Source organism: Oncorhynchus mykiss, chromosome 6, assembly GCF_013265735.2.
Source record: "Oncorhynchus mykiss isolate Arlee chromosome 6, USDA_OmykA_1.1, whole genome shotgun sequence".
NCBI lineage: Eukaryota > Metazoa > Chordata > Actinopteri > Salmoniformes > Salmonidae > Oncorhynchus > Oncorhynchus mykiss.
The window spans coordinates 87155916-87174692 of record NC_048570.1 but is presented as its reverse complement, the minus strand read 5'-3'; the positions used below and the strand labels follow the sequence as shown (position 1 = coordinate 87174692).

Below are 18777 nucleotides of genomic sequence, written 5' to 3'. Positions count from 1 at the left end.
GGATTGTTTGGCCCAGAGTGACTAGTATTTTCTGAAAGGCCCATGAACCATCCCCTTACTGTATGTAGAGAGGGGACAGCATTGCCCATTGAAGGCTGGCCATGTTGATAGAAATGAAAGTCCTGCGACCTACCTCAAGAGTTACAAAGATTTGCTCATTAGAGATATTATGGTGGCCATCTTTGATTTAGGTTAAGCTGCCTTATTCTTCAAAGTTGGAGTCTTTGTTGACCAGTGGACTACTAGGTTACATTGACAGTTAACTGCTGAAATGAAATGGTGTCCTTTCATTATAAAGTCAACATTAAGAAATCAATGAACATGGCTATACACATGGCTACGGGTGTAGTAATTCTTGGCTAAGTAGTGACATGCTCTCCCTGCTACAGACTCCGTTTGTCCTGGTTTGTCACTGGCCAGGCCCGGATGTCTCTCTTCAAGAGTTGCGAGTTTTACAAGGCTATAAAAAAGCTATTTAGGCTTGACATTTCTTTTCACCTTTACATTTAACGATAGGCTGTTTATTTCTATACATATTTTATTGTAATCTCATAATTCTGTTTTCTTCTTTGAATGTGGCATTAGAGCAATTTTGAACAGGATCAGCACAGTCTAGCATCCGATCATTCCTAGTACATCTTCCCCCTTTGTCTAGCGAGCGAGCGCTCCTTGTTCTGTGACCACACACTGTGCTAACTGGACTCTGTACTAATAATAGAACCAGCATGGCCAATCTCGGCTCTTATTTTAGCAGTGACACATGGCACTGTCACCCTGACCAACCAAACAAGATCCTCCAGGCCTCCTCAGCGAGACAACTTCATATTTGTGTACGAGTGCAAATTCACAGTTGTGCCACCACCACACACCTGTCGGCGCTTAGCGTAAGGCAAGCATGTTCCTATTGTAGCAGGTATGTGGAGGGAGTTAGCATGGCAGTTGTATTTAATTTAGAAAACCCATTATTATCTCTGTGCTGTGTCGTGCACACAGACCCAGGGAACCTTTGGTCAGCTGTAATTACAGTGAGAACGGTGAAGTTTGGAAGGGATGTGTCAGTTGGGTTAGCCACATGCTAGCATGCTACCCTGCTAGGTTAACAGGTTAGCGTTATTGCACTTTGTGTAAGCCCAAACTCTGCTTGACTTTATTTCTCAATATCTATGCCTAGGCCTGTCTCTTTTAGACATTGTGATTGAATTACTAAGGTATTTGTGATATCTTATCTATGAAGTTGTAAACAGGGCACCAATATTTATTGAGGAAGGAACTTCAATTAGGCATAGGTGAAGGTGTGACATACAGGCACCAATCTCATCTCATCCTGTTTCCCCTTCATCAAAGAGTTAACCTCTTGGCCAAGTCGGGGAGGCTGAAGAATCTCTGCTCCCACTCAGAGGAGGAGCCGGTGACGGCGCGGCCCTTTAAGTGACCTGGCACAGTGGCAGTGTTTCTGTTGGCTATGAAGGCGTGGGGCAGCCATGTTTCCTCTCCTCTCGCTGACCCTGGCCCGCTGACTCAGGTGTCTCCTTCCAGCTCACAGTTCATACGCTGTACACAAATAGTTTATGACAAGCCATGTGTTAAGGTCCTGGCAGTGAATCAGAGAGACTGCATCAAAGTAGAGCTACTATAACTGTTTAATCTCTCTTTGGCTCTTCTCACATCATTCCTGGCTGTCGTTTGATCAAGAGCTTTTGATAGTGTGTTTATATCAGAGCATCAGTTGACGTCTGAACAAAGTTCTGAGAGGCCATGGTTGTGTTGTTTTCTCTGTGGCCGTAAGGAGTCCACATGTTTATTCACTGTAGATGGCCGACACTTTCCTTACATCGTCAAAGTCTGGAGAACCTGCCTTTTCAACCCAAAAGTTGAATACAACCTGAACCTTTCCAGCCCAGCATGACAGTGTGCCTGAATTATGGATAATTTCTTTGTTTTCCACTGGATATCTGTTTATTCACTTTGATTGAATAAGGCCCTTACTGGAAGAGGCAATATCCTGCTAGCCCACCAAGTATGCTACATTTTCAACCTTTAACATTGTAAAATGGATTTTCTGGCAGCAAACAATGACATAAACATCTTAAAACAAGGTCATGGAACAAAACACATTTAGGTACGAGCAAAAATGACTTGATGTCTTTGCGTGTTTATCTCTTCCCGTATTTAATTGGTTAGCTGTGAGTTTCACCTCGGAGAGCTGCGTTTTTAGAGCCCGCTATTGGATTTACTAAGGGTGTTTTAGAAGAGTTGCCAGCGCACCACATCAGAAGTGTACTACTAGCAGGACGTCTGTTCTCCCCTTGAGACCCTCTCTTAAGTCAAATCTGCTTGGATTCACTAACGAGCTACTAGCAGTTGTCTGTTCACGTAGTTGACTTTGATCTTGTACATCTTGTAGGTCAAACACTTTACAGCTTAAACTTGACGATTTCAACTTCAATGGCAGTAATGGTTCTGGCAATGCGTTTAGACTGTTACAAACATTGAAAGACTTGTGTTCGTGTGACATTGATTGAAGTATGGAGCACAAGGTTGAGTGAAAACGGCCACATATAAAGGGTTACATTTAGCTAGGGAGCAATAGACGGAGCTAGGCAGAGACCGTGTTTGAATTAGACGTGGTGTGGAGATTCAGGAGCCTCATGTCTTGGTTGTGGGGATATTATCCCACAAAAGCACCCACTACTGGTCTCACTGTGCCCACCACCACAGAGGACTATTTGCTCTGCAAACAAAGCATCTACCTGATCTGCTAGCCAAAAGGAACACCTATGTGAGAATGCTATTCATTGACTACAGCTCAGCGTTGAACACCATAGTACCCTCAAAGCTCATCACTAAGCTAAGGATCCTGGGACTAAGCACCTACCTCTGCAACTGGATCCTGGACTTCCTGACGGGCCGCCTCCAGGTGGTGAGGGTAGGTAGCAACACATCTGCCACGCTGATCCTCAACACTGGAGCCCGTCACGGGTGCGTGCTCAGTCCCCTCCTGTACTCCCTGTTCACCCATGACTGCGTGGCCAGGTACGACTCCAACACCATCATTAAGTTTGCAGACGACACAACAGTGGTAGGCCTAATCACGACAACGACGAGACAGCCTATAGGGAGGAGGTCAGAGACCTGGCCGGGTGGTGCTAGAATAACAACCTTATCCCTCAACGTAACCAAGACTAAGGAGATGATTGTGGACTACAGGAAAAGGAGGACCGAGCACGCCCCCATTCTCATCAACAGGGCTGTTGTGGAGCAGGTTAAGAGCTTCAAGTTCCTTGGTGTCCACATCACCAACCAACTAGAATGGTCGTAAAGAGGGCACGACAAAGCCTATTCCCCCTCAGGAAACTAAAAACATTTGGGAATGGTCCTCAGATCCTCAAAAGGTTCTACAGCTGCAACGTTGAGAGCATCCTGACTGGTTGCATCACTGCCTGGTATGGCAATTGCTCGGCCTCCAACCGCAAGGCACTACGGAGGGTAGTGCGTACGGCCCAGTACATCTCTGGGGCTAACCTGCCTGCCATCCAGGACCTCTATACCAGGAGGTGTCAAGAGGAAGGCCCTGTCAAAGACCCACCCACCCCAGTCATAGATTGTTCTCTCTGCTACCGCATGGCAAGCGGTACCGGAGTGCCAAGTCTAGGACCAAAAGGCTTCTCAACAGCTTTTACCCCCACGTCATAAGACTCCTGAACAGGTAATCAAATCAAATGGCTACCCTGTGTGTGTGTCCCAACCCCTCTTTTATGCTGCTGCTACTCTGTTTATCATATATGCATAGTCAATTTACCTATAGATTCATGAACATACTACCTAAATTAGCTCGACTTACCGGTGCCCCCGCACATTGGCTACCTGGACTATCTGCATTGTTTCCCACCACCCACCAACCCCTCTTTTACACTACTTTGTTTATCATATATGCATGGACACTTTAACCATACCTACATGTACAGTTGAAGTCTGAAGTTTCCATACACTTAGGTTGGAATCATTTAAAACTTCACAAATGTCTTGTTCACAAAATATAGTTTTGGCAAGTCGGTTACGACATCTACTTTGTGCATGACACAAGTAATTTTTCCAACAATTGTTTACAGACAGATATTTCACTTATAATTCACTGTATCACAATTCCAGTGGGTCAGACGTTTACATACGCGAAATTGACTGTGCCTTTAAACAGCTTGGAAAATTCCAGAAAATGATGTCATGGCTTTAGAAGCTTCTGATAGGCTAATTGACATTGTTTGAGTAAATTGGAGGTGTACCTGTGGATGTATTTCAAGGCCTACCTTCAAACTCAGTGCCTCTTTGCTTGACATCATGGGAAAATCAAAAGAAATCAGCCAAGACCTCAGAAAAAAATTGTAGACCTCCACAAGTCTGGTTCATCCTTGGGAGCAATTTCCAAACGCCTGCAGGTACCACGCTCATCTGTACTAACAATAGTACTCAATTATAAACACCATGGGACCACGCAGCCATCATACCGCCCAGGAAGGAGGCACGTTCTGTCTCCTAGAGATGAACGTACTTTGGTGCGAAAAGTGCAAATCAATCCCAGAACAACAGCAAAGGAACTTGTGAAGATGATGGAGGAAACCGGTACAAAAGTATCTATAGCCACAGTAAAACGAGTTCTATATTGACATAACCTGATAGGCTGCTCAGCAAGGTAGAAGCCACTGCTCCGAAACCGCCATAAAGAAGCCAGACTACTGTTTGCAACTGCACATGGGGACAAAGATTGTAATTTTTGGAGAAATGGACTGGTGCGGAGGAGGGACTGGTGCACTTCACAAAATAGATGGCTTCATGAGAAGGAAAATTATGTGGATATATTGAAGCAACATCTCAAGCTTGGTCGCAAATGGGTCTTCCAAATGGACAATGACCCCGAGCATACTTCCAAAGTTGTGGCAAAATGGCTAAAGGACAACAAAGTCAAGGTATTGGAGTGGCCATCACAAAGCCCTGACCTCAATCCTATAGAAAATGTGTGGGCAGAACTGAAAAAGTGTGCAAAGAGGCCTACAAACCTGACTCAGTTACACCAGCTCTGTAAGGAGGAATGGGCCAAAATTCACCCAACTTATTGTGGGAAGCTTGTGGAAGGCTACCCGAAACGTTTGACCCAAGTTAAACAATTTAAAGAGAATGCTACCAAATTGTAATACTCTACTACTAATACTCTACTATTGTAAGTACTCTACTATTATTCTGACATTTCACATTCTTAAAACAAAGTGGTGATCCTAACTGACCTAGGACAGGGAATTTTTACTGTAATTAAATGTCAGGAATTGTGAAAAAATGAGTTTAAATGTATTTGGCTAAGGTAAACTTCTGACTTCAACTGTACATACAACATCAATTAGCCCGACTAACCTGTATATAGCCTCGCTACGGTTATTATTCATGGTCTTTTTACTGTTTTATTTACTTATCTATTGTTCACCTAATACCTATTTTGTATTGAAAAATGGCACTGTTGGTTAGGACCTGTAAGTAAGCGTTTCACTGTCCGGTCTGTTGTATTCGGCGCACGTGACAAACTTTGATTTGATTTGAGCTCTCATTTCAGGGGAAGAAAGAGAAGAAGGCAAAGGGAATAAAAAAGAGTGAAGGATTGGATTGAAGACGAGCTGAGAGGATATAGACCGGCAAGGACAAAGAAGAGAGGGCGAAGGAGAGCACATGCTTACTGCCCACTATATAGGGCTGTGGTGTGTTTTGACAGGCCCCTGACAGACTATGGGCAGGTTCTGTTATCTCTCCATCTCTCCGTCTCTCTTTCTCACACACACACAGACACACACTTCCTTGTCATGAGGCCAGAATAAGGGCTGTGTGAGAGAGTGGGGGAGACAGTCACAACACATACACACAACACACATATGGTCAGTGTGACTGAAAACGTTTGTGGCACACTCCTTCCCGGTATGGAATGTCTGGAGGTGTGAGTGCACTGCTACATTACTCTACTCTTCACTACAGAGACACACTCAACATACTGGAAGATTGGTTGAACACCAACTCTCTGTTTTAAAGACCTGAAAGAGCTACACTTAGCAACAACATGACTGCTTATACCGAGAACTGTCTTAAAACCAAACTTTTCTTATTTTACTTTGAGGGACTCAGTGGCTTAATGCCACCGACTCATAACATTGATGATGTCTGGTATGTACTGTATATTGGTTGGGTTCAGAGACACCTCAGTTTGCTTCAGGAGTTGGGGCACACGTCCATGCTTGCTTTTCCTCTTCAAGTCAAAAGATGAGGGCATTTGAATGTTTGGTATGTCCTTGAAACTCTGGGGAGAAGGCGTTCAAGCGCAATGTTGTAGCCTATACTGGGATATGTGCTGTGAACTTTAGGTTCTATGTCCCACCTCAGTGTTTTGTTCTGGATCTGGAATGAACAATGTATGAAAAGAGATATTTGAAATGTCGACCTTTTGAGGGAACACGAGGTCTTGGAAAATGATGAGACCACATTCTACGTGTTGGCACACTGTTGCTTGTGTATTGTTTATAATTATTTGCATAATAAGTAACTACCGGTGAGATTAGACTGTAGGAGTTGGGGAATGAAGAGGAGGTTGCACGGCTGATTTGCAATTGAAATAGTTTTACTGCTCTGAGCTGACTTGTAACAGAATCATTGGCAGCAGCTGCAGATGTTCTTTCCCGTCAGGTCAAGCAAGACAAAAGGGAAAACATCCCCCTGATGACTATGCAGTCAACCAATTGGTTAGAAACTAGTGGTTGAATTAAGTCACTACTGTATTTTGGCAAAGTTTTGCTTTGCAATGTCCCGGGCCGACAAGACGGGCCCTCCCTCCTGTAGAAGTGGCCTACAAGACGGGCCCTCCCTCCTGTAGAAGTGGCCTACAAGACGGGCCCTCCATCCCTGTAGAAGTGGCCTACAAGACGGGCCCTCCCTCCTGTAGAAGTGGCCTACAAGACGGGCCCTCCCTCCTGTAGAAGTGGCCTACAAGACGGGCCCTCCCTCCTGTAGAAGTGGCCTAGAAGACGGGCCCTCCCTCCTGTTGAAGTGGCCTACAAGACGGGCCCTCCCTCCTGTAGAAGTTGCCTACAAGACGGGCCCTCCCTCCTGTAGAAGTGGCCTATAAGACGGGCCCTCCCTCCTGTAGAAGTGGCCTATAAGACGGGCCCTCCCTCCTGTAGAAGTGGCTCAAATCCAGTAGTCTTTGACTCCATGCTTGGCTCGATAACACTGCTTAACTAATACTCTCTTAACAGAGAATTGTAGCATCCCTGTTGACAAGGTCATAACAGGTGCCGCTGAGTCACAATGGTGCCGCTGAGTCACAAGGGAAAAGGTTTTGGGGCCCCTTGCGCGCGCACACACACACAGCAGTCCTGTGTTATGTCACTCCTCTTCAACTGTCTTTTCCCACCAAACACCACTCATTACTGTGCTCTTGTGATCAGATCTTGCCCTGCTTACTGTACCCCCTCTCACTCAGCCAGATATCCCATGATCCTCTCTGCCTCCGCTGGATGAATGCCCAGGACTGCCAGTGATAGAACCCCCCCCCCCGCCCCCCCTTAATTTTGGAAATTAATTGAGTCGTTTGGTTAATTAAGGCCTCTCCCCTCTGACTGTATTCTATCAGAATCCATAATGCCAAACATAAGAAGCTTTAATTTAAGGCTTGCTATTGGCTGCTCAGAGTTTTTGCCAGTTATGACAAACCAAAGCACTTAGCACATTGAGCTTAGTCGACTGTTCTGTTCTGTGTTTCATGCCTGTTTTTCACAAGCCATGTTCTCTGCATTTGTCTTTATGGCTGTATGAATGTACTGTTGTAATGTGTTTTGTGTCCAAAGTGCAATTTCCTTTCTCTGACTTGTTAAGTGTTTGGTGGCTTTTTCCCCACATCTCTGGAGCCCTTGTAGAGGGACATGACCAGTATAGATATTATGGAGGAGTCTGGCTCTCCATTAGGTTCTAATGCAGTACTATAGGTGATGCATGGTCCAGAACATATATGCTATGCCATGTAAATGCATACATACACACATTCTTAATAAACTGATACAGGAGAGGAAACGATGCCCGTTGTTTGACATGGTCAGCTGTCGGTGTGTTTGCGGTTGATGACACACAGCTTCTCAAAAGCATGATGTAATAACTTAAACCGACCCAACTCCATCCTCCACTTCTCTCACAATGACAGCCATTTAATCAGTCAGCACTAATACATTCTACCCTCCTCCCAGTGGGTGACCCCTTTCCCATTGTTTCCCTGTTAGTGAGTCAGTTTTTTTACTGAGGGAACTTGGAAAGGGACACACACACACTGCGGGACATTTTTGTCCCTGTGGGTTCAGTGTGCTGTGTCTCACTGAACCCACCAATAGAAAAGGTCCACCACGGGACCTCTATTAGTCCCCACAAACAGCAGCAGCTCTCACTGTCCTCAGGCACCATTACATCATGGCTTAGACATTCTCTCTCTGTCTATGTCTCTCTGTCTTTGCAGGGCCTTGTCTATCGATCTGTATATCTCTCTTCTCTCCCCTCTCTTCTCTCTGTCTCAGGACATTTGCTTCAGCAAATGAGAGTGTTCAGTTTTTGTTTGTTTGCCAGTCAAATGGATAATAGTTTCAGAATGTGGCGACAGAAATGGGATATTCTGTCCCTGGCCGTGTTCACTGATTCATATTGACACTGTATCAGTGTGTGTTGACGGTGTAACGTGTTGTTATGGGGTTACGAGTGTCTCGGCCACTTTGTTCTTTAGAGTATACTACTATAGCCTAATTTTCCTGCTGGAAGGAATATGTTGACTTGGGTCTATAGTTATGTAATTTTAATGGCAGTTTAAAAACAGATTGCTGGTTGTAATCATCAGTGAGTATTGTCTACTCTACACTGTTTTTAACCTGAATACTATGTTGTATTTGATTGAATATACAGTTGTCAGTACTACTACTATTCAATACACAGTACTTTAAGAATGACCAGCCACCCTGCAAACATACAATACTCTAGCATTGTGCACTCCACCCCATAATCAGCTTCAGTCTTGGGTTGACACAAGCCCCTCCCCTCTACCTCAGCTGTGAATAAAAGGATTGTGCATCTCCAATCCAAACTGGAGATGAGATTCTAGACCCCACCCAGACAGTTGCGGTGATTGCTAAGGGCTGGTGATTCCCTGGAGGAGAGCATTAGTTGATTGACCTGATGTGGTGAACATGGTTCGGCATGGCCAGCCAGTCAGCCACGGAGGGAGAACAACCCTAAATCTATTAACCCCTATCCTTTAAGCAGTGCACTGGCCATCTGCTCCACCACCCGGCCGTCACACACACACACACACACAAACACACACACACACACTGCGAAGTGCACCATTAATACCCCCAGTGTGTGTGTGCCCAGCCTTACACAATCTGGTTAGCAGGGGTGTGTGTGTTCGTTGTGTGTGTTGGACGCATGCAGGCAAGGCTGCTCACAACCTATTTGGGGGGGGGGGGGGGGGGGGTTTGAATGTAGGCCAGCAGGAAATTGGAGAGAAGGGTGCAGCATTGTATTAGGACCCAGCTGGAGATGGCGTGCCACCTATATGCTTCCCTGTTCCATTTCCTGTTTTCATTTTTTTCCCCACATAGAGGTTTTTATGGGCAGGAACAGTTTTGTCCTTAGCAACAGAAATAACACCGTATATTGGACTGACAAAGCAGCATCTGTGTATGTTGCTAGCTGATCCATTGTGAGAGGAATTGTGGTAAACACAATCATGTTCAAATGGCAAATGGTTCTCATTGGCTCTGGTATTGGACATTCAATAATTCTTTGTCTACACCCATTCAGCATCGTTCACACCCTCTAAAGACTTAGCCCCACCCAGCTCTTTAAGGATTCTATTGAAATGGTTACTTGCATATGTAGCTAGCTAGCTAAACAATGAACCACAATCCCAACTCATAACGTTACTACCTTGCATAAGTCTACAGGTAGCTAACCAACCAGGTTCAATGTTAGCTAGCTAACATTAGGCTATAACTAGCAATGCAAATGGCTCTGAGATATGAATAATATAACTACACAGATCATACACGTAACATTAGCTAGCGAGACAGCCAGCAAATGTTAGCTAGCTAGCTAAAAGTACACTTGAAATGAAAACGACTTTCTGACAAAATTAGAAACGTGTAATATCTGAATGTAGCTAGCTACATTCAAAGTGTCCATACATGGATGGATGCTTCTCCCTCACTGTGTCGGATGCCATGGTTGCCCTTCGTTTGAATATGTAATCCGGAGACAGGATTTTTTTGGGACTCCGTCTGCATATTTGCCAGAATCTCCTTGGCTATCATACTCTAATTCCACTGATTTCAAAACTCGGCCCTGCAGAAAGTGGAGAGCCAACACTTATACAGTCTACTAGATGATATCTTCTGAAAAAAAAACGGCATTAGAAAGTATTTCCTACACATACTGACCAGCTCATGTTACAGAAGCATGCTACATGGCAGACCAATCAGAACTCCTCTCTCTGCATGTCCAGCCCGCTCATGATCTCAGCCAATCATGACTAGCGGGAAGGTTGCTGCCTTTTTCTGCGGCTAAACCAACTAGGCTCGTAATTTAACAATTTTATTCGTATTTACAGATGTGCCTAAATAACAAACTTGTATGCCATGAAAGTTCACATGTTCCAGATGGAATTTCTGCCCAAAAATGCATTTTGATTAACAACAAAAAGTTTACATTCAAATGGTTCGACATACAGGAGGGCATGACTGTACGCCCAGTTTCAATTACATCAAATCAAATGTTGTCTGTCACATGCGCCGAATACCACAGGTGTAGACCTTACAGTGAAATGCTTACTTACAAGCCCTTAACCAACAATGCATATTTAAGAAAAGTAAAACTTAAAAAAAAAAAAAATTACAAGAAAAATAACAAATAATTAAGGAGCAACAAAAATAACAGTAGCGAGGCTACATAGAGTCAACGTGCTGGGGCAATGGTTAGTCGAGGTAATATGTAGGTAGAGGTAAAAGAGATATGCATGGATGATAAACAGAGAGTAGCAGTAGTGTAAAAATGAGGGTGGGGGCAATGCAAATAGTCATGATTAGATTTTCAGGAGTCTTGTGGCTGTTAAGCCTTTTGGACCTAGACTTGGCACTGTGGTACCTCCTTGTCGTGCTGCAGCAGAGAAAACAGTCTGATTAGGGTGGCTGGAGTCTTTGACACATTTTTTTAGGCCTTCCTCTGACACCGCCTGGTATAGAGGTCCTGGATGGCAGGAAGCTTGGCCCCAGTGATGTACTGGGCCGTACGCACTACCCTCTGTAGTGCCTTGCGGTCGGAGACTGAGTAGTTGCCGTACCAGGCAACCAGTCAGGATGCTCTTGATGTTGCAGCTGTAGACATTTTTGAGGATCTGAGGACCCATGCCAAATCTTTTCAGTCTCCTGAGGGGAATAGGCGTTGTCGTGCCCTCTTCGCGACTGTCTTGGTGTGTTTGGACTAGAGGTCAACCGATTATGATTTTTCAATGCCGATACCGATTATTGGAGGACCAAAAAAAGCAGATACCGATTAATCAGACGATTCTAATGATTTATTTATTTGTAATAATGACAATTACAACAATACTGAATTAACACTTATTTTAACTTAATATAAAACATCAATAAAATCAATTTAGCCTCAAATAAATAATGAAACGTTAAATTTGGTTTAAATAATGCAAAAATAAAGTGTTGGAGAAGAAAGTAATATGTGCCATGTAAAATATGTGCCATGTAAAAAAGCTAATGTTTAAGTTCCTTGCTCAGAACATGAGAACATATGAAAGTTGGTTCCTTTTAACATGAGTCTTCAATATTCCCAGGTAAGATGTTTTAGGTTGTAGTTATTATAGGAATTATAGGACTATTTATCTATATACCACTTGTATTTCATTAACCTTTGACTATTGGATGTCGTTATAGGCATTTTAGTATTGCAAGTGTAACAGTATAGCTTCCATTCCTCTCCTCGCTCTTACCTAGGCTCGAACCAGGAACACATCGACAACAGCCACCCTCGAAGCAGCGTTACCCATGCAGAGCAAGGGGAACAACCACTCCAAGTCTCAGAGCGAGTGACGTTTGAAACGCTATTAGCGCGCACCCCGCTAACTAGCTAGCCATTTCACATCGGTTACACCAGCCTAATCTCGGCAGTTGATAGGCTTGAAGTCATAAACAGCACTGTGCTTGCGAAGAGCTGCTGGCAAAACGCACAAAAGTGCTGTTTGACTGAATGCTTACGAGCCTGCTGGTGCCTACCACCGCTCAGTCAGACTGCTCTATCAAATCATAGACTTAGTTATAACATAATAATACACAGAAATACAAGCCTTAGGTCATTAATATGGTCGAATCCGGAAACTATCATCTCGAAAACAAGACGTTTATTCTTTCAGTGAAATACGGAACGGTTCCGTATTTTATCTAACGGGTGGCATCCATAAGTCTAAATATTGCTGTTACATTGCACAACCTTCAATGTTGTGTCATAATTACGTAACATTCTGGCAAATTAGGTGGCTCAAACTGTTGCATATACACTGACTCTGCGTGCAATGAACGCAAGATAAGTTACACAATTTCACCTGGTTAATATTGCCTGCTGACCTGGGTTTCTTTTAGATAAATATTTTAAAAAAATATACTTCTGTGTATTGATTTTAAGAAAGGCATTGATGTTTATGGTTAGGTACACATTGGAGCAACGATACGCACCGCATCGATTATATGCAACGCAGGACACGATAGATAAACTAGTAATATCATCAACCATGTGTAGTTAACTAGTGAATATGATTGATTGATTGTTTTTTGTAAGATGAGTTTAATGCTAGCTAGCAACTTACCTTGGCTTCTACTGCATTCACGTAACAGGCAGGCTCCTCGTTGAGTGCAATGTAATCAGGTGGTGAGGGCGTTGGACTAGTTAACTGTAAGGCTGCAAGATTGAATCCCCGAGCTGACAAGGTAAAAATCTGTCATTCTGCCCCTGAACAAGGCAGTTAACCCACCGTTCCTAGACCGTCATTGAAAATAAGAATATGTTCTTAACTGACTTGCCTAGTTAAATAAAGATTAAATAAAGGTGTCATTTTATATATATATATATATATATATATATATATATATTTTTTTTTTTTTAAATCAGACAAATCGGTGTCAAGAAATACCGATTTCCAATTGTTATGAAAAATTGAAATCGGCCTTAATTATTCACCCATTCCGATTAATCGGTCAACCTCTAGTTTGGACCATGGTAGTTTGTTGGTGATGTGGACACCAAGGAACTAGAAGCTCTCAACCTGCCCCAATACAGCCCCGTCAATGAGAATGGGGGCGTACTCGGTCCTCCTTTTCCTGTAGTCCACAATCATCTCCTTTGTCTTGGTCACGTTGAGGGAGAGGTTGTTGTCCTGGCACCACACTGCCAGGTCTCTGACCACCTCCCTGTAGGCTGTCTCATCATTGGCTTATGCAAAACAAATTACACAACACTAGTGAATACCTGAATGTCTAGGCTACCTTTGTAGTTGTGTACACTCTGTGTGAGGTATTGTGGATGGTTTCTGTTTCAGTATAGTCTCCAGGGGAATGAGCTGTATACAGGTGAGAGGAGCCCAGACAATAGAGGGCTTAGTGGTTTGTACACACACACACACACACAAAGACTAATGCTACGTTTATACCGATTTTTAGGCCGTTTATATGGTCCATCCTTCAATCAAATGTATTTTATAAAGCCTTTTTACATAAGTAGTTGTCACAAAGTGTTGATGAGTTTAGGACAGTCCAGTGAGTCAGAGACAAAACATCTGTCCTTCTCATAATGCTCTTCTCTTCTCTCTGTGGACACCAGTCACCCCATCAGGACTTTTGGGTGTATATTAAGGTTTTGAATGGTGTTATTGTGTGTTCAGTGAAGAAGCTGGCAGCTGCTAGTCTTGGCATGGGGATGGACTGCTGCTGCTGTGCAGTGTAATCTAGTCGGTCCAGATGCTGTTATCCCTCAATGTTCCAGTCTCTTTATGTTGGCCAGCCGGCTATAAACTCATTTGTACATTTTTCATAGATTACATAATAACATGAAATGCACATTTTGTGGTGGATTCGGTGATGAATGATTTACGGTGTTGACCTCTCTGTGTGTTGTCTTGTCATCTCCAACCCTCTCTTTCTCTGTCTCCTCCAGTGGTGATGTCTTGAGACAATCTCCCATCCGGCCTAGTGAAGGACGTGCGAGGTCAAGTGACTGCTAATGGGAACCCCTGTGACACCATGAGTGCTCGTGATGGCGGCCACGGCGGCGGGATCGGTGGCGTGGGCACGCTGGGCAGGCGAGGACGCTACGAGGACTCTGAGTTCACCCTGCGCATCTATCCGGGCTCCCTGGCCGAGGGCACCATTTACTGCCCCGTCAGCGCCCGCAAAAGCACCACGGCCGCCGAGGCCATCGAGCGCTGCCTGGAGCGCCTGCGTCTGGACCGTGACCGCTGCTACGTGCTAGCCGAGGTCAAGGAATTTGGCGGGGAAGAATGGATCCTGAACCCCAGCGACTGTCCCGTCCAACGGATGATGTTGTGGCCCCGCGGAGCTCTGGAGCAGCGCTCGGGCTCGGGCGGCGGGGAGGACTACCGCTTCCTGCTGCGGCAGAAGAATCTGGATGGCTCCATCCACTACGGCGGCAGCCTGCAGATGTGGCTGCGTGTGACCGAGGAGCGCCGGCGCATGACGGAGCGTGGCCTGTTGCCACAGGAGGAGGTCAGGGGTGACCACGCCGACTTGTGCTGCCTGCCGGAGCTCAACGAGCGCTCGCTGCTGGACAACCTACGCTCGCGCTTCCGCCAGGAGAGGATTTACACCTACGTAGGCAGCATCCTCATCGTCATTAACCCCTTCCAGTTCCTCCCCATCTATAACCCGAAGTACGTCAAGATGTACGACAACCACGCTCTGGGAGACCTGGAGCCGCACATCTACGCCGTGGCGGATGTGGCTTACCACGCCATGCTGCAGCGACGGAGGAACCAGTGCATCGTCATCTCTGGAGAGAGCGGCTCTGGAAAGACCCAGAGCACCAACTTCCTGATTCACCACCTGACTGCCCTCAGCCAGAAGGGGTTCGCCAGCGGGGTGGAGCAGATCATTCTGGGGGCGGGGCCAGTGTTGGAGGTAAGGACACCCGTGCAATAAAAATCCTTTGGAATTTGTAACAGTGATGGTTAGTTTTCTGGTGCTATTTTCCTCTCATGGATACAAAATGAGCCAAAATGCTTTTGTTCTGTTTCAGTCAGCCAGTCTACAGTGTAGTTTGTGTCAGCCAGTCTACAGTGCTGTTTGTGTCAGCCAGTCTACAGTGCAGTTTGTGTCAGCCAGTCTACAGTGCTGTTTGTGTCAGCCAGTCTACAGTGTAGTTTGTGTCAGCCAGTCTACAGTGCTGTTTCAGTCAGCCAGTCTACAGTGTAGTTTGTGTCAGCCAGTCTACAGTGCTGTTTCAGTCAGCCAGTCTACAGTGCTGTTTCAGTCAGCCAGTCTACAGTGCCGTTTGTGTCAGCCAGTCTACAGTGCCGTATGTGTCAGCCAGTCTACAGTGCCGTTTGTGTCAGCCAGTCTACAGTGCCGTTTGTGTCAGCCAGTCTACAGTGCTGTTTGTGTCAGCCAGTCTACAGTGCAGTTTGTGTCAGCCAGTCTACAGTGCTGTTTGTGTCAGCCAGTCTACAGTGCTGTTTGTGTCAGCCAGTCTACAGTGCTGTTTGTGTCAGCCAGTCTACAGTGCTGTTTGTGTCAGCCAGTCTACAGTGCTGTTTGTGTCAGCCAGTCTACAGTGCTGTTTGTGTCAGCCAGTCTACAGTGCTGTTTGTGTCAGCCAGTCTACAGTGCTGTTTGTGTCAGCCAGTCTACAGTGCCGTTTGTGTCAGCCAGTCTACAGTGCCGTATGTGTCAGCCAGTCTACAGTGCCGTTTGTGTCAGCCAGTCTACAGTGCCGTTTGTGTCAGCCAGTCTACAGTGCCGTTTGTGTCAGCCAGTCTACAGTGCCGTTTGTGTCAGCCAGTCTACAGTGCCGTTTGTGTCAGCCAGTCTACAGTGCCGTTTGTGTCAGCCAGTCTACAGTGCCGGTTGTGTCAGCCAGTCTACAGTGCCTCCTATCAGTCTATGAACTGTGTGTAGTGTAGTTGTACAGCAGCTGTGGTTGATGGTGCAATAAAAACAGTTTCCAGTAATGAAGAAACCGTTGCTCTATGATCGACCTGGTTTGTACCTGATAGACGGGATGAGCTGTGTGTTCAGACTCTGTTGGCTTGTACCTAATAGATGGGATGAGCTGTGTGTTCAGACTCTGTTGGCTTGTACCTAATAGATGGGATGAGCTGTGTGTTCAGACTCTGTTGGCTTGTACCTAATAGATGGGATGAGCTGTGTGTTCAGACTCTGTTGGCTTGTACCTAATAGATGGGATGAGCTGTGTGTTCAGACTCTGTTGGCTTGTACCTAATAGATGGGATGAGCTGTGTGTTCAGACTCTGTTGGCTTGTACCTAATAGATGGGATGAGCTGTGTGTTCAGACTCTGTTGGCTTGTACCTAATAGATGGGATGAGCTGTGTGTTCAGACTCTGTTGGCTTGTACCTAATAGATGGGATGAGCTGTGTGTTCAGACTCTGTTGGCTTGTACCTAATAGATGGGATGAGCTGTGTGTTCAGACTCTGTTGGCTTGTACCTAATAGATGGGATGAGCTGTGTGTTCAGACTCTGTTGGCTTGTACCTAATAGATGGGATGAGCTGTGTGTTCAGACTCTGTTGGCTTGTACCTAATAGATGGGATGAGCTGTGTGTTCTTATGCAACAGTGTCTGGCCCCAGCTGTCCCTGTGGCCAGAGTTCTACTACTCTATAGAAGGCTTTATTGCAGTTTTCATCCAGCTGTGCAGGGATTATATTGTACACAGAGGAGCTTGTTCCTCTGCCCACAGCAGCTTCTGAATGGCTACAGTTGTACCTTCTTGTTTCACTGTCTCCTCCTTGTTTTTGGATACCAGACCGGAACGCAAAGCGCCGTCCAAGGTTGTCACTACATAATAGTTCAATCAAAATATATTCTGAACCTGTTGAGATGGGCGGCAACAGAGCTTGGAAAGAAGGACAAACTCAAAATGAGTTGTTTATTACTGAGTTGTGCTACCTTTGTCAGAGGCGTAGGTTGTCTGAATAACAAGCCCTGTAGGTTATTTTGGGGCACCCTCTATTTCTGAACATTCCAGAGGGATTTACAGGCCCTAGAAAAGTACCCCCCTCCCCACATCCTCTGTCGTTCATCTGTATGTCACACAACAACAACAACACCTGAACCTTATTTCACCAGAATACCCTGGCAACTACAGCCACACAGCCTGGCAACTATGGTCTTTTTTCCGTCTCGGTGGTTCGCCGTCTGACCACAGTCTGTTTACAGTAGCTTGGGTTTCATTGAACGTGGGCGTGTACACATTCCTTATGACATTCCTTGAGGAGGACTTCAGAGTGGCACCACACTCATACTGTGTGACTGAGGAGTATATTGTTTTCGGTGGCTTTGGAAAGTGTACCGTTTTAGTGTTCTGAACTAATTGTAAGAACTGGACAAGCAGGTGTTTTGGTCAACCCTGACCCTGATTGGTGTACAGTCCTCACTTGCCTCGTTTTATTTGAGAACATTAACACCTATACTGTAGGCCTATTACAAGTCAAGTGTTTGAGGGAGAACTATTCCTGTAGATTCATCCAGTCGTACTGTTAAACCCACTCCCACTCTGGACAGCTAATGTGTGTGTCTCCCACTCTGGACAGTTCATGTGTGTGTCTCCCACTCTGGACAGCTCATGTGTGTGTCTCCCACTCTGGACAGCGAATGTGTGTGTCTCCCACTCTGGACAGCGAATGTGTGTGTCTCCCACTCTGGACAGTTCATGTGTGTGTCTCCCACTCTGGACAGTTCATGTGTGTGTCTCCCACTCTGGACAGCTCATGTGTGTGTCTCCCACTCTGGACAGCTAATGTGTGTGTCTCCCACTCTGGACAGCTCATGTGTGTGTCTCCCACTCTGGACAGCTCATGTGTGTGTCTCCCACTCTGGACAGCTCATGTGTGTGTCTCCCACTCTGGACAGCTCATGTGTGTGTCTCCCACTCTGGACAGCTCATGTGTGTGTCTCCCACTCTGGACAGCTAATGTGTAAGCCCTGTGGGTTAATCTCTAACAAGCTGGCACAATTGAGTGGTTTTTGAGGGCGGAGGTGCAGCATTTAATTGTTTGCACAGTGAGATTGTGTATCTGCCCTTTACTGATTAGTAATGCTAGGGCCCAGGACAGGGGGACTAAGGGAACTAGGAGAGGGGGACTAAGGGAACTAGGAGAGGGGGACTAAGGGAACTAGGAGAGGGGGACTAAGGGAACTAGGAGAGGGGGACTAAGGGAACTAGGAGAGGGGGACTAAGGGGAACTAGGAGAGGGGGACTAAGGGAACTAGGAGAGGGGGAACTAGGGCCTAGTCCAGTCCACTCTATAGCTGACTCGTACCAATATTGATGTCTTCCTTTCCTCGTCTCCTTTGCTCATGATCACTGACCATGGAACTGGCCCCAACCTTGGAGATGGAACACATCTCACCCCGACAGTCTAACCTTGGAGATGGAACACATCTCACCCCGACAGTCTAAC

The 18777-nt window shown here is 45.6% G+C and overlaps 1 protein-coding gene across 1 annotated transcript in view; it reads left to right on the top strand.

The window, feature by feature from the left end:
* The window catches only part of LOC110506954 (unconventional myosin-IXAa), a 212133-nt gene that overhangs the window by 22004 nt on the left and 171352 nt on the right, over positions 1 to 18777 (top strand). Inside the window, exon 2 of the mRNA XM_036981793.1 lies at positions 14275 to 15254. Coding sequence (XP_036837688.1) covers positions 14361 to 15254 — 894 coding nt within the window. The 5' untranslated portion in view covers positions 14275 to 14360. The remainder of the gene's footprint in view (positions 1 to 14274; positions 15255 to 18777) is intronic.